The following is a 16774-nucleotide window of genomic DNA, read 5'->3' as shown; positions in this document are numbered from 1 at the left end:
CTTCGCATATTTTTGTTTGTCTGTATTTATAAGTAGGCATATGGTGAACACAGATATTTATTCATTTGTCACTAGCAAAGAAACGTTCAAAATTTAAAAACAGCACTGTAAACTTTTTCCCATAACGGCTTGTCAATAGCTTTGTTTTTAAACTTGATTGTTTTGATTTTTTTTCAGCCAGCAATATATTAGTGTCATATATATGTTTCACGTGGCTGAAGAGAGAGAGAGACAGAGAGAGAGAGAGAGAGAGCGAGATATGTTTACATACAGCTCTTAATAACTCAATTAACTGTTTGCTAACTCTGTAACATTCTTCCAATGAAATTCCGATCAGTTACACAAGGGTATCCCAGCTGTGATACACGAGGGGATCCTAGCTATTTATTATTTCACTCGAGCTTTCGGTTACCCCATAAAAACCGAAGGCAGACGAGAAGAAAGCGTTTGTCAGTTAGTCTTTTTATTTGTTATCTATCGCCAACGATTTCTTAACTGTTCGTCTATTGCTTTGGATGCTCCCAAAATGCGTAACTGTATCACGAGGTCTGGTAGTACGCTCAAATACACTCATACATTTTGACGAGAGAGTCCTTGGTGTGGGATAAATTCCAGTCATTTTCTCTTTTGAAATTATGATGTTTTTTAATTTCAATGGCCTCGCGTATAAGTATTGGTACTTACCTTCACGAGCGATGATCTGGGTTTTTTCGAATCGAATGTTGTGGCCTGATTTGTCCATTATGTGTTCCCACACTGCTGTCTTCGACGAGCGCCTATTTTTAATGTCTGAGACACGTTCCTTCACCCTTGTATCGATGCTCCTCTTTGTCCGTCCAATGTTTGACAAATCACAGTCACAATCAAGTTTGTATACACCCGCTTGCTGTCAAGAAATGGTACTCATAATTGATGTGAAAATTAGTCGCTCTTTGTGTGGTTATAAATTGTTTTAATACAAACCCTTCTCAAGATGTCACCTATTCTGTCAGTAACTCCTTTCACATATGGTAATATGACAGGTTGTCGGTCAACTGTCGGTGGTTTCAAGTGGGTCTTCCGTTGCTGGTGAGTCACGGTCAGGTTGTTATGGTAAGTGTATGCTTTACAAGCTGTAGCTCGGCCTCTATTTGACCAGCATCGCAATGATTTTGAGCCCTCAAAAACAAAGACTTGCTAATGGTATCTAACTGGCTAGGTCGGTGGTGTGATTTTCTGTCAAAATACCTGTCTCTTTGTGGGATTCTTATTATCAGTGTATCTCAAAATATTGTCACGATCCTTTACGACCAGTTATCAAAAAAAGCTAAAGAATTATTTGTCTATAATTATACAGTGAATTAAATTTAAGCATAAATTTAAGAAAAGGAGATGTTTAATTTTTATGTAATATCGTGAGGGTCTCATTTACATACCGCATATATATTTCAAGTTGGCGAGTGCATAGTTATTTAATTCTGTATTTCTGCGCTGCGGCGTCTTCCATACATACGAAGTTATCAGGAACAGGGTGGGAGATCGGTGAACTCATTGCAACTCCATCTGTGTTTGTAGAATTCATCTTTCCACATAGGGTAGACAGATGTTGGGCAATTTGACAACAGACAGTTAGGTAATAAGAAGTAACGTTGCGTATTCTGAAGTCATATTATTAAACATCCTAATTTCAATAGAGAATATGGGTAGCATATAGAATGTGGTCTAACACCTAATATACCCTAAACAAAAATATAAAGTCTTATGACCCCACAACTGGTATACCTCAGATTACAGTTAGTGCCTTTTTCGTGCATCCTTAGCAATGCTTGAGAAAGTTAACAAATACTTAGCAGTCACCAAACACAAAAAACAACATTAATCGACAGACTCCTTCATCTCGTTTGCTATGTGATAAGTTTTCTCTAGTGATTTGTAAACCATAATATTATTTATTAACAATATTGTGTACTAGCGAATTAGATATTGCAAATTTTATTAAGAATATTATGTATTAATGAAATAGGTGTATAATATGTAACTGGAACATTCTTAGGACATTACAGTGACTAAGAAATGATATAGAAACCAAGTTACAAAATGTCAACATACTACAATTTACATAAATTATTAACAGTCCGACTTGTATGTAATCTACGGTCATAGTTACAATTAAACGATATCGTCTAATAAGATTTTATTTGAATAAAATTTATAATGTCATTAAATTATTTCCCGGAAATTTGTATTTTAATGTTATATTTAGGAATTAAGATTTATCGAGACTCGATTTAGATTTAGCATTTTTTCTTTTTTTTTTTTTTAGGATAACGGCATGAGAGTAACTAAAATGTTGCTAGTGACAATAAACGCCATATGAAAGAATCTGATCAGGTTTAACGAAGGAGATTTTGTAACTTTTTAATTATTTTAAATGTAAGTAACGTAAGGATTACATTAATTGCCGGCGCCGTGATATATTTCTCGTTACCAATTTGCATATTTTACAAACATGATTGATAGGGTCAAGAGCGATATATGCGATGTCAATTATTATTACTCGAGTTTCGCGTACGAATTGGGTCACCTTACGCTTTTGAAAGTAGTCCATCGAGATTCCGTTGCAAAAAGTGAAATAAAGGCCGTTCTTGTCCCAAACTCAGACAATGTAACGATGGAAACATGTAACAGGAATATATATGTATATATGTAGGAATATATATGTACAGGAATATTTATAATTAAACTAATAGATCAATAATTATGACATGAATTATGCTGATGTTTGAGACAGGGATGAAGCTTTTAATCAATCTAGAAGAAGCCCTCTATAGTGTTATAAATCTGTTTTATAGATTGAATTAAATGCAAATATTTGCATTGAATTTATTACCAATATTCGTCTGGAACAGTGACTTAGCTACATGAACATAAACTCATCATACTACTGATAAACCACACCAGTGAGTTCGGTTATCGAGTAACAAAGACACATAGTAGCAAGCCTAGCTTTTTGAAGGGACCATTGTTTTACATGCCATAATCCTTTATAAGCCTTTAAATAACATTATTATATTATCTGACGAAATGTACTCACTTATTTTAAGTCTATGCTTATAACTCTTAAACATATGAATGGTCTAGAGTCTAGACCATTAAAGTAACAAATAAAAATAATTTCCTGTCCCACACTCTCTTGATAGAATTATCTCTATTTCTGTCTTTAAGACGATCCTAAGAACAGTACGTTTTTAACATGTCGGCGTACGGAGAGTAAGCAGTTTTTCAGTCATAAGTCTTCGCAAGTTAATTGAAACGCAGGTTATTGTGTAAGAAAAGGAGACTTTTGGTAAGTACTGTGAAAATACAAACTTATTACACACGCAATTTTTAAACACCCGTTAAACAGTGTATGTAGAAATATACCTCTCTTTTGGTAATTAGATGACAAACGTATTCTTGTTTTTTTGCGTAACTTTGTAAGAGAAGTTATCATTTTCTTTTATTATTTCTTATAAATTGATCGTGTAGTTTTAATTTAAGTTTTTAATTAACGATTGTTTTAAACCTTTAATCTATTTATAACATTATAATTTGCAAGAAGAACAATTAGAATTTCAATTACTCACTGGTCACTAACAAAGTAATATTAATAAAATGTAAGAGTTTAGAATCGCTTATATTAAAAATATATTTTAAAAAAGAGCAAGGAGGTCTAGTTCGATTTTTGAGAAAAATATCTCTAGACATGCTCCGTTGTAGATTCACATACTTACTTGATATCATACACAGTATTATACCCTTAATACTAGTTAGTTTCGTAAACTAAAGAAGGAAAGTTTACAGTTTTCCATTCATTTATACCTTAAAACTTTTACGCGAGAAGAATATATACAATTGCTATGTTATACAAATGAAAATTCTTTGTCTATTAAGTATTGAAATGAGTTAGTTTATTTCAAATTTTGTAGTTTTCGTTCGAGTCACATATTTCCATCCATTCATTCTTAAAAACTTTCGTAAAAATATCAATCAAATAAGACAAGTTAATTGATTTTAACTCAACCATCAAGGTCGGCGACGCATCCGCAAAACTATGTGGCGGATGTACTACCTCCATCAGGTAGGCCGTCTGCTCGTTTGCCACCTTTGGGACAAAAAAAAGAAGATCTCATTTTTGTATTCTTTAAAGCGCATTCGATTCCTCTTTTACGAAAAAGGTTTTAAGAATATTTTTTAAAGTTTAAATTTTAAAACATTTTCTCTGTTCGTTTCAACCTTTTGTGTATACAACTGGGTCATGTTGAAGTCGAAATGTCGACAGTACTGTCATCACTCACTTAAAAATTATGATTTCCCACTAAATTATTGTATACGTTATTTTTCTTTGTTTGTATACATATTAATGGTTATTAAGACTAATTTGTTATGGTGTAATAAATTTTTAGATTTAAAATAATGAAATAATTAACAAGAAACACGTCAAAATAGTTGTTTTGATGAGTTCACGATTTATTCTGACATTATAAACTTTTTTTTTGTTGTTTTTATACGCAGGGACTTACCCTGTTTGTGTTATTTTAGATTTAATAAAAGGATTACAATTTCCCTAGGTGATCTACCATTTTTTGCTGATTTAATGGTTGAAGTAACCCAAACTAGTTATTACTTTTTCTTCCATAAATAAACTTTCATCATATTTTCATCTTATTATTATGTGTATTTTAATAATAGTAGTTTAAAATTGTTCATCAACACCTCGTTTGTGTCAAATAAAATGAAATTGAAAAAGGAAATTAGTTTATATGTTAAATATCTTAATCTGTTCCTGTATCGATAATTTGAATATAAAAACATATATATATAATTAAATAAATTAAGGAAATCCTTCATTAAGACAAGATAATATAAAAATTAGCAGTTATTTTTGATAAACCTTTTTTAAATATTTAATAACAGGTCAGGCCAGCTGTTATGACAGTGGAAAAAATAATTTGTTTGAGAATTAAACACGTTAGAGGGCTTTCTTCAGTTCTCTGACTTTTGTTAACTTTTTGAACTGTTGATTTAAAATTAAATCTCAAGTTAAATACTCGTAATGTTGATATGTATGTAAAAAGACGTTTTATTGGGACAACTACATGTGGTATTCTAACAGAATGAGGAGTGACGTTTACAGTGTGCCTATAGACGGTCATTTTGAACGTTTTAAATAATCATATATTTTAATACATTAAAACTGTCGGTGTCGACATTGAACGCGCTTACTAAGGATTCTGATCAAGCGTCCGCCTCAACAGTTGATATAATATCTGAATATCTTTTTGTCGTTTCTGCAACTTTGAATAAGTTTTAAGATTACATTCCTTGTCTCGTAAATAAAGTGTTATATGTCGTCTCGGATAAATGTTTAATAAAATTCTCGTATATATCGCAACACATCAAAATGGAGGTTTTCAACATTCACGTAGCAAATATCAAGAACGGTCCTGACGCCTTATATGTGTTTGTTATTATTATTTTATTATAATTATTTATTTAATTATGTGTGTCGTGTTTTAGAACAAAATGAATAATCGCGCCTTATGGGGATTCATATTGTGTATATGAGATCAGAATTACATTAGAATTTTTGTATTTTGCCAAAAACTACATTCTTGAATTGGTTCACTTATTAACTTTTGAAATAGGATTTAAAAGGTTCCTATTTCAAAAAAAGCAATAAAGAAAATCACTTGATATATACAACCTTTGTGCTTAGAAACTTTTTGTTAGTTTTTTGAATAAAAACTATATGATTAATAGATATGTATATAAAAAAACTAGACGCAATGTATACATGATTTAGGTATTAAATTACTGTTTTTTTTTTTTATTTATTACACATACGTCGGTCTATGTTATAAGGAATTAGGTGATATAATATCTTTTTGTTTTATTTCAAATATAGTGATCGATTCAGTAATATAATGTGGTCACGTTATTAATATTAAAGTAAACCAGATAAGTCTACTTCAAACTCTTGACAGTCGTCTTTTCGCAACTTTTAGACGAAATATCTTTACGTGTTATCCCAGACGAGGATTACGTTATGTGCATTACGAAATATATACATAAAATATTGTTAAGTTTTATTTTATTTTATTATTTAAACAAAATATAAATGGAGAGATTAGCCTGTTTTATATTCACCAACATTTTTATCTTTATTTACGAGTAGAATTGTACACCATTTTTATATTTAAATATAATTATTTATTTCTACATAAACATTAGAACATAGATATATATATATATTTTTAATTAACAATTCTTCTGTCAGCTGTTTAGTTTTATGCTTATTCCTAGTTCACATTTATATACTACATACGAAGCGTTTTCCGTTTCTCATTCAATAGCTTACGTTAATACAGCACAAAGATATATAGCAGAAAAACTATTAACGCGCGGTGTGTAGTAATGTGATGACGCAAGCAAAATAGTCTCTGGTCATTTACATGAGCTGAACTCTATGCTCTATACTCTATAGATTGATCAAGAAATCAGAATACTAAAAACACGAGCTGCTATCTCAGGCGCTTTTTCTTATCTATTAGAACAAAATTAAATACTTAGTTACCGTAAATTAAAGTGTAAGTAAGTCGTCAACTTTATATAGGTTAATCCTTATAATAAGTGGACGAAAAAAAAAGTGACCTTATATTTTAAACGAGTTACACCGAGCTCTTTGTTTCATGACGTTAAACAATGGGTGGGCGGGACCGAGTTGTGATTTAAATTGAACATTATATAGCTGTATAATTATAGTACACAGTTTATATAAATTATAAGGCCTTTATAATATTTGCTGGTTAGTTATGAGAGTTATTATTGGTAAGTAGCATTTAAGTAATAATACTTCGATGTATTTATAAAAAGTAAAAACAAATTACTGAGTTCCTAAACGAATTTAACTATAATTATTATAATTTCTTAACAAAAACAGCTTTAAGAGTTATTAGAGTCACATAGAGTTATTAACATTAATTGAGTTACTGATGTGTTTGATGTGTATATGATTTTAATTAAATTTTTTCTTTATATAAATGAATGTTAACATATTTTTGAACTCCAAAACATAGACGATTTAAAACACATGGACGTCCATGCTGGTGCCTCTGTTCATATATATTTTTTTTTTATCATAATTTATTGAATATAAAATTAAACTGAACGATAAAACTCATTCAAAATTTATTAATTTTATGTTCGTTTATTGAGTTACGATCCAACATCAATTAATTTATATAAAATCAAAAATTTGATTTTTGTAAATATTTTTATTAATATAATATAATACTACATAATTTATTATCTCTAAGGAATTTGATTCTCCTTACGATGTTGACATTTCGATTCCCCTAATACGTACACTTTAGATATATTAATTTATGTATCTGTAACAATTTATTCGTATTGGGAAATTAATTTTGCATCTCATAAATGTTATACATCAATAATTTAATAAATTAACATACGTTTTATTTAACAAAAAATTGGATTTAAGTTTGATAAGTTTAAAAATTACATGTTATAATTAAATAAATACTTTTTCGATAATACTTAAAAATATACATTTAATATAACCTAGTTTACAAGAGCGTAATGTATAGTTGCGCTGAGATCTGTGCCGTCTAATTTGATAGTCTGAAAAAAAATATATAAAAAAAATATATTCGTTTTTACTTAGTAATTGTTATAGTTGAGAACATTCATATTATGTAACATCAATATAATAATAGGAAAATAATTATATCAACCTCTTAGGAATTAAAATACATTTCAAACATTTTTACCAGAGAAAAACGTACCTTTTTTTTTCTTGAATTCGTGTGCAATAAATAATAAGATATTTTCAATATTCTCAAAACATAACCATTAGTATACATAACTTTGTAATCTATCAGGTCCGATACCGAAATGTGTTGATGAAAATGTCTTTCAAAAAATTTATCAGCTCAAGAATATAATCATTACCGCAAAACTTATAACAGTCGGTATTTAGTTCAAAAACTCATAGTAAGGCAAAACGGATCTGTTGGACGTAATTTTATGAGATAACTATTAAATTTATTTACCATAACGACTCCATTTTCTTTGAATTCTCTTTTGAAATACGCTGTTCGTTCGTCCATTTTGATCACTTGATGTAAAATGCTGTCACCCTCGAGTCTGTATGTTATCTTTACCTGTAGAGACAAACATATTTTTTACAATTAAGTTTTGTTTAAGTCAAGTGCTAAGTACGTTAGGATAGCCTCCTCGTCCTGATAATGTTTATGAGTTGCAATGCTTTAAAATATATATTTTTTGTAAATCGAGTACATTTTTGTGCTTAAACTAAGTTAAGTAATTTGTACAAAAATATTTCATAAAGTAATATTATATATTAAACAGAATACATTGAGGTAAAATAATTACTATTGATAATATAGTATGTAGTTTTTATAGGGGTAGTATCTCTTTATTTCAATATATTATTTCCCTTTGATTGCGTTTTCCAGATTTATTTTATGCAAGTATCTTAAAATATCCTTCGGGAAAGCTAGCTTAAACTAAAATTTCATCAAAACCGGTTTGGAATTTTTAGGTAATGGACATACAGACACACAGAAATAATTTTTCGAGTACATGCAATAAATTTAACACGCAACCTTTTAATAGCGTTTCATATGTATATATATATAAAATGATTGTTTTAAATAATCGATTTTGGGATCATTATTGAAATATATTACGCGTAATTTACCTTGCGTTTTGATTGTTCATTGTGAAACGTTTATAAGTAAAAGTGGATTACAATGAATTTTGTTGAAATTTATATCAATATTAATATGAATACTAATAACGATATATTTTTTGTTGCTCAAAATCAAGCCTAAAAAGTTTCTTATATATTCCTTATTATTGTTCATGTTTTATAAGAATTCGTTTGTATTATTATTCTTCACGGCTTTAAATCTATATCTGGTATTGACAACGATAGGATAAGCATCTCAACTTTCCATCGTCATACGACAGACTGAGCATATAAAAAAATCAACATTGTAGTATTAACGTTGGTATTGTGTGATAAACGGAAAACGGTGCGTGCGTAGTGTGACAATGAAAACTTGTGCTAGGCACAGGTGATACTTTAATATAATATTTTTATGGTTTTATTGTCATAAAAATTACCATTTATGTAAACCTATTGATTATTTAATGGCAATTCTATGACCTACTAAGGCCTACTAAGTTCTTTTGATGGCTGCTACCCTTTTGTTGTGGAACTTGGAAGTACTGATTAGATCGGGGATATGACGAAAGTTATATGCTATACTTTCAGTTACCAAAGAATCTTTGCATAAAGTTATTGTAGCATTGTACACACTAATCTTTTATGATACACGTATGTGCAAATGTGTATATAGTTGTATGTACATACAACTTGTACTTTATATTGTTCACGAGCTTATAATCTTTTATTTATTTATTTATTTATTTATGTACCAAGAGTTACAAAATTAGTTACAAAAGAGAAGTGATGTACAAAGGATAACTTATCTCTAAAAAGAGATCTCTACCAGAAACCCTATTCATAAAGGAAACTAGAGAAAGCGTGGTGTAGGTACAATAAAAATAGAAAAGGAAAAAAAAAATAAAGAGATTTATATATTATATTATACAAAAATATATATAAAATAAAAGGAAATTTAAATATTATACATACATAGATATATCTATAAAATATATACATAAATATATACAAATAGTATAAATAAATAAACATTACATATCAGAAAGTGACAGAAGATGTCTCTTAAGTCGATGTTTAAATGCAGGTGCACTTGGACTCTCTTTGTAGACAGAAGATGGGAGTGAGTTCCAAAGTTGTGCACCCAGGACAGAGAAGGATTTACGGAAAAAAATTGTATTAAAGGAGGGGATATCAAGAGGATTTTGTGTAACACAAGAGCGATTAGGAAGAATTCTGGGGGAGGAAAATTTAAAACGCTCAAGTAGGTACGGGGGAGAAGAATGTTTGAATATATTGTACATTAGCGTTAAAACATGCATATTCCGGCGGAAGCGGATGGGGAGCCACTTTAACTTGCTGCGAAATTCAGAAATGTGGACGTATTTACGCAAGCCGAAAATAAAACGGATGCATAAATTCTGAAGCCGATCTAATTTATCGAGCAGCTCATCAGTTGTATAGTGGTACCTAGATAGGTAGCAAACATCACCGTAATCGAGTAAGGAAAGAGGAAGAGATTGTACGAGAATAATTTTCGTTTTAAAAGGAAGGAAGTTTTGCAGACGTTTAAGAGAATGTAGAGTATGGTGCATTCTACGGCTTACTTCGTTCACTTGAGCTGTCCACGACAAATGACAATCAATTAACAGTCCTAAGTTTTTAACCCGATCTAGAAATGGGATTCTGACCCCTTCGTACACTATACAGGGCAAGATGTCAAAATTAATTTTATTAAACATTTGCTTACTTCCAATTATAATAGCTTGTGATTTGTTTGGGTTCACTAGCATCTTTTGTTAACATGAGAGAGAAAAATAATTTACACGATATAGGAATTATATTAAACATTTTTTGTAATTTTTAAAAGGAACTCACTTTGCTGCCATCTTTCTTCTGCATTTCCTGTTCCTCTCCTAATTTGAAGACATGACTCAGGTGCTTCCCTTCGAATTCCAATTCCATGTGCAGTATGTTCCCATCGTTTATGGTGTACGTGACCAGTGGGGCTTTAGCTTTCAACATTTGCACTATGTCTTCATTTGGGTCTGTTGATCATATTATGTAATATATGACAAACAATATTACTGATATAATCATTCAATGTGTTTGAGGATGTATGGACGTTTATATTAGGATGTTTGTTGCTGTTTTACGCAAAATATACTAAACAGATTTTGATGAAAATATACAGTTATGTAGCTTAGTTATAGATTATTCCAAAATTTCGTATTGACATCACGATTAGGCCCATTTACCATTCGGTAAAATTTTTTGTGTATGAACTCGCGCAACGCAGACTATAGATGTCGCTGTCGGCTGGTTTATATATGGACTGTTAAAAACACTATTTATTTCTCAATGAGCCTAATTTCCTTGTCCACTCAGGCGAGGTCGAGGCAAAAACTAGTGTATGATATAATGTCAACGTCAAATTTTCAATAGAATGTGCTTCACGTTATCAGTTTATCACTTATCTAAAATTGATATAATTTGTTTTTATCTTTACTTTGCCATTTTATTTTTACTTAACTATCCGGCGATATTATGAATAAGAATGAAATAAATTTTTCATATTTCCAACCAGCTTTTGAGCGGGTTTTCGTTCGCGTGCATTTCAGAATTGTGTTTAGAGGTTTCGTATTAATGTGCCTAACGCAACAATTATTGTAAAAAATCCATACAAAAGTTAATTGTGTGTTTATTCAAAATATAATTGTATTCTAACTAACATTTTGCATTATCAAATAAAAAAACAGACAGCTGAAAGTTTTCTTTTCTTATCTATTACCACTTTAATAGTAATTCATATAACGATTAACTTATGAGAGGCTGAAAACCTCTTTTTATTTAGTTTCACAATGGAGACACGTCGTATGGATACAGTAGGTACTGTTGTGTCATTTTATTGGAAGTAAAATTTTATTACGGATTATATATTACATTGCCCAAACGTATGAGCCACATAGTATATTGCATTAAAATCTATTTAGTAATTTTTGCTTGAAAGAGAAATCCACACATTATATTTACTTTGATGAAATGAAAATCCATTATATTAAAAAAAAATATCGAAAACGTAACTCTTACGCAAAATGTGTCAAATCACCTACACTTATTGCTAGTGAATTGGTAAATTTTTCATGTTTTCGTTACAAGACAATGATAATGCAAGCGAGGTAATATGATCACACAAAATAAATCCACTCACTGGTCGCCGCTAGCACTTTGTCAATGTTTTCACATCGGATTCTCCTAAACTTCTTTCCAGAAAACCACATCACACGTATATAAAATATATTTTTCTACAAACACAGAGTATTTAGCGCTGTAGAAGCTAAAACATAATGTCTTGTAATACCTATTCCCTTAGATAAGATTGTATATAATGCTGTGTCATTGTAGATTCATTACTACTATAGATATAAATTTTATTATTACGTCTGTATTTACGTAAGATTATTTTTTACATGACTGTTTTCTGCATATCCACTTCCATACAAAACGTCATAAAATAATTAATGTCGAACTAGTAGACCGACAACGACGAGAAAGGTTTGTTTTATGACATTTTAATAATATACCTAAGTTATTATTAGGAATAATAATTTAATATATGTAATAGTTAGCGTTTGTGGAGGTAAACCAAGGTGTTTCTTTAAACTGGCTAATGAGGAAAAGGATTTCAATTTCCTTGTAATTGTAATGGTGGTTTCAAATGAGCTTAGATATTTGATACTGAACATGTCTTTGTTTCTGTGATAAAAGAATAAATCCTTTTTGTGTATTCGAATGAGATCCGTTATGTATGCTTTAAGGCTCAAGAATAATCTGTCGTATATCTTCTACAAAATCTTAGAATGAAAATAATAATTGGAAATTTTTTTAAATTCATTTTGGTAGGTGTGATAGCCTTTTTTGATTAGCTTTCATTACCTCACTCAACCCTTGAGATTGTTAAATTATCATGATCGATAAACAAGCAGAGAAAAAATTGCAAACATATTCACCTCCGAATCTTATATTCTGTGCAGAACTTTAAAGTTAAAATATATTTTTTCTAAGTATAGTCAGAATTAAGTAGTATTAGTTTGGTAGTTGTATAACCTCACTGCGGAGCGTTTTCAGTTTTGAATGTAGGCTACATTGTTACGTGTGAATATTGATGAATGAAAGGCTGCTAATAGTCTGTATGCAGTGTGATTGTGCTAGCATATGGTGAGGTATTGTATTGTTACGATAAGTTACCCTATATTGATTAAGTTAAGTCCGAAAATGCTTATATAGTTTTTTATAGACAGATATCCAAGATGAAAACTCAAATTATTTGAAAAATGAAATAGTTTCTATCATCAGTATCTTATGTAAGATTTTTTTGATCCTGCGCTATTGTTATGACAAAAAGGAATCTTTTGATTATTCCAATAGTATAGCTATTTTTTAAACAATAAATATTTTTTAAACAATAAAAACAATGATTGCATTCAACATTTATAAATACACACACATGCGCAGACACGCACACAAAAACTTTTTCATCTATAATAGTATTAGAAAAAAAACTAGACTACTATTTTTAGATATGTATAGCTTAAGAGAATTATCAGACGTAAGTCGTTTACGATCATTATGTATAAACACAGGCAATAACAACTCATAAACAAAAATATTATTTTAAAAGACAGTTTCATAAAAGCCCTTGAGTTTAACGATATTCTTAAAACATAACGATAAGTCACTGACACATGTAATGTGTAACATTACTTAGATGTGAAGTCATTTTATAATCCTTATATATATATATATATATTTATATATATTTTTATTATATATATATTTATATATATATTTAATTATATATATATATATATATATATATATATATATATATATATATATATAATTCTACTGTACGTGTATGTTACTGAACTCTTCCTAAACAGCTGGTTCGATTTGTTTGATTTTTTTTGTACGCCTTTGGGTAAAACTTCAGATGGTTCAGATTTACAAATCAGCCTGGCAGATGGCGCTGCAAGCACTAGGATATTTAAAATGAAAATTCTTTAACGTAGATTACTATATGTATTGATTTAAAACTCTTTACACATTTCTCTCTGACGTTAACGCGGACGGAGTCGAGGCTAAAAACTAGCAAGATAATAAATATTTTAATACAGTTTTTAATTATGTATATATTGATCTATGATGCAGCTGACTTTTCTATTTATATTATTTTTCGTGCATTTGAATATAAATTGTTTTGTTTTATTATATCCTGGTACATATATTCATGAGCTGGCGGTATTGATTCATAAAAATCTTTATATTTTAATCAAATTATTATAATTTTATATATATATATATCGAACTATAAGTCGGGGTAAGGGTACTAAATGATCAGGAACATTAAATTCCATACACTGCGTGCAATTTATCCGGACAAAGCCCTGGTAATCCGTCACTCCTTGTAGCCATGGTGTATCATCTATTATTGTACAGACTGTTGACAATCTTCGCTAATGTGTGTATGTTTCAACAAGTTATAAGTTGTACACACCACAGCTGTTGCGCTCAACTCGTACGGCATTGTCTTCATTCTAATTGCTTTATTCAAATTTGACTACATATGATGGAGGTAGCTGTGGTTTGTCCTTCGGGGTACATATATATAAAATTTTGTACCCTTTTAGTTCAACAATACAAATTTGTGATTATTTACAGACAGTTTTATAAACACTTAACAATATTTTAAATTAACAACCTTTTTGTAATGCCCAAGTGTTGGCGTGTGTATATATATATGGGGTCTAGTGTAGTGATTTTAATCTAATATCTAACCATTCGTTGACTAAAGAAATGTTGGTTAGGAAAGTATTAAATAAAGTATATAAATTAACTATTAATAATTGAAGGATGACGTTTTTTCAAGATTTTTATTTATTTATTCTCCTTTTGAACATAAATTGGAGTTACTTATTACACGCTGTGGTGCTGTGTTAGTCTGGTTACTTTCCCTTCATTATGGCTTTGACAGTGAAAAAATATCCCTGGCATATCATATCGGACAACGGATGTGAATCTGAGGAAAGAGATTAGGCGATAGTATTCATTACATAAGACGTAGCTATAGTAATTAATTTACTAACATTCATTATTTCTGATAGGGATAGGATAGGATAGATATTATTCAAATGATTTTTAAACTGTTTAACATAAAGTGAAAACGTATAAATATTTGAAATTATAATCTGTGGTTGTTTAAAAGTTCCTCAGTTAATGTTTTTATGAGTCTATTTAAATGTTCTATCACATCTATTATGGAGTCATGCGATACCATTGTTTAGTTAATGTCAAGGACTATGGGAATAGGATGTGATCGTATCAGAGTACAACCCAAATAATAAAATTTCATTCAGTGAAACTGATTTAATATAAACAGTTCTAGACCTTTCATAGTTATCCTGTTTAAAGAAATATGTTTTATGTTTTGAATAAATGATATATTTTAGATCTCCCTTAATACACAAAAGATGTTAAGTGATGATTCCTAAGATTTTCGTGTACATATTTAAATGAAACTATTTCAGGAAAGAAAATTCGATACTAATGTTGCTCTATATTAAAGCCTATATCTTTAACGATTGCAGTTAACTTAATTCTCACAAACCTATTACAAGCAAATTTCATTGAGACGCGTTTTTTATGTGTATTTGCACCGGCACGTTACATACGAAGCGTTTATCGTTTTCCCGCCAAAATCGCATAGCTAATATTACAAGATGCTAAGATTTATAGGAGACAAACTGTTAACTATCAGTATATAGTGTGCCTATACAAACTTGGGGTAAGCATGCAGAACATATTTTTTATGTAGTAACATTATCCTTAACGTAGCATAAAAAGTATTCTGAAGGGATGTTATTTGGAAAGGCTTCCATAGGTAAATACAGATAAGACGAGTTATTCAGCTGTTCAACTTTTATAATTTGAATTTAGAATTATTTGATTACAAATTCTCGAATTTTCTATAATTAATTTATTTATGTACCAATCGAAACAATAAGGAAACTACACTCATGTTCAAATGTATTACAATATTTATATTAGTAGAAACCGCTCTGATTGGCTAAGCCATTTCTGATATTAGTGCCTACAGACAAACATACTAACAATTAGGTGGAAAAAGTAACATAATATTTTTCTTATAAACCCTCCATACACAGACAGCGATCAGTATTTATTTTATTAAACGCGCACATTCTGAAATGAGTTAAGAAAACCAAGTAAAAGTAAGTATTGGTCTTATTCAATCAGTTTTCTGTTCGTTTCTTAGAATATTTAATTATTGTGAAGATTGAATCTGAAATTCACCGATTTTACGGAACCCTTATATCAGATGTCCATTTTAAAGAATTGACTTATATTGGTTTGTCAGTAAAATTACAACTGAGTTTAGAGTATGAGAACTTACAGTCACACTATGACTAATAAGTTATTACGTATTTATTCTTACTTAAGGTAAGCGTGTTTAATTTGATATAATTTGAGTTTATTCCGCTTCCAATTATAAAACCTGTTAATTGCAGCAAGTTTGACATCTACCCGTCATTTTATCGACATCAAAAGAGGAGGAGGTTTACAATTCGTCTTTATTTTTATATGTTTCGTTCGTTTCGTTTCGTTGTCAGCTATGTTTAAATTTCATATTGTTATGAGATTAGATACATATGTAAATATAAGGCGCTTCGTCTGCGCGTTGATCCGATGCTGGTCAATGTGCATCCGGGTATCTGAGAAGCAGCCTTCGACCGTGGCATACCGTTATGATACTTACTGATCCAATATCAAGTTCTTTGCGGCCACAGCGTTTCCATATCATCCCGGGTCAGGAGTTACCTGTGACATATAGATTTAAGACTTTTCTTTTATATTATAGAATATTGATGTGCTGTTAAGATACTGTTGAGATATCATCAACGCAATGCTTGCTCATTTTTATAGTAAATGCTACTAGCCCTAGTG

General features: G+C 30.1%; 1 protein-coding gene across 1 annotated transcript; it reads right to left on the bottom strand.

Moving 5' to 3' along the window:
• Positions 1 to 7265: 7265 nt before the first annotated feature.
• LOC116776855 (fatty acid-binding protein, muscle-like) lies at positions 7266 to 12124 on the bottom strand. Its single transcript, XM_032670133.2, has 4 exons — positions 11964 to 12124; positions 10631 to 10800; positions 8094 to 8204; positions 7266 to 7662 (listed from the first exon to the last, which is right to left on the bottom strand). The coding sequence occupies exons 1-4, from the start codon at positions 12031 to 12033 to the stop codon at positions 7603 to 7605; spliced, it is 411 nt and encodes a 136-aa protein (XP_032526024.1). The 5' UTR covers positions 12034 to 12124; the 3' UTR covers positions 7266 to 7602.
• Between the last annotated feature and the right edge of the window lie 4650 nt (positions 12125 to 16774).

This window comes from Danaus plexippus, chromosome 8, assembly GCF_018135715.1.
Source record: "Danaus plexippus chromosome 8, MEX_DaPlex, whole genome shotgun sequence".
Lineage (NCBI taxonomy): Eukaryota > Metazoa > Arthropoda > Insecta > Lepidoptera > Nymphalidae > Danaus > Danaus plexippus.
The sequence above is the reverse complement of the archived record's forward strand: the minus strand, read 5'-3'. Positions and strand labels throughout refer to the sequence as shown.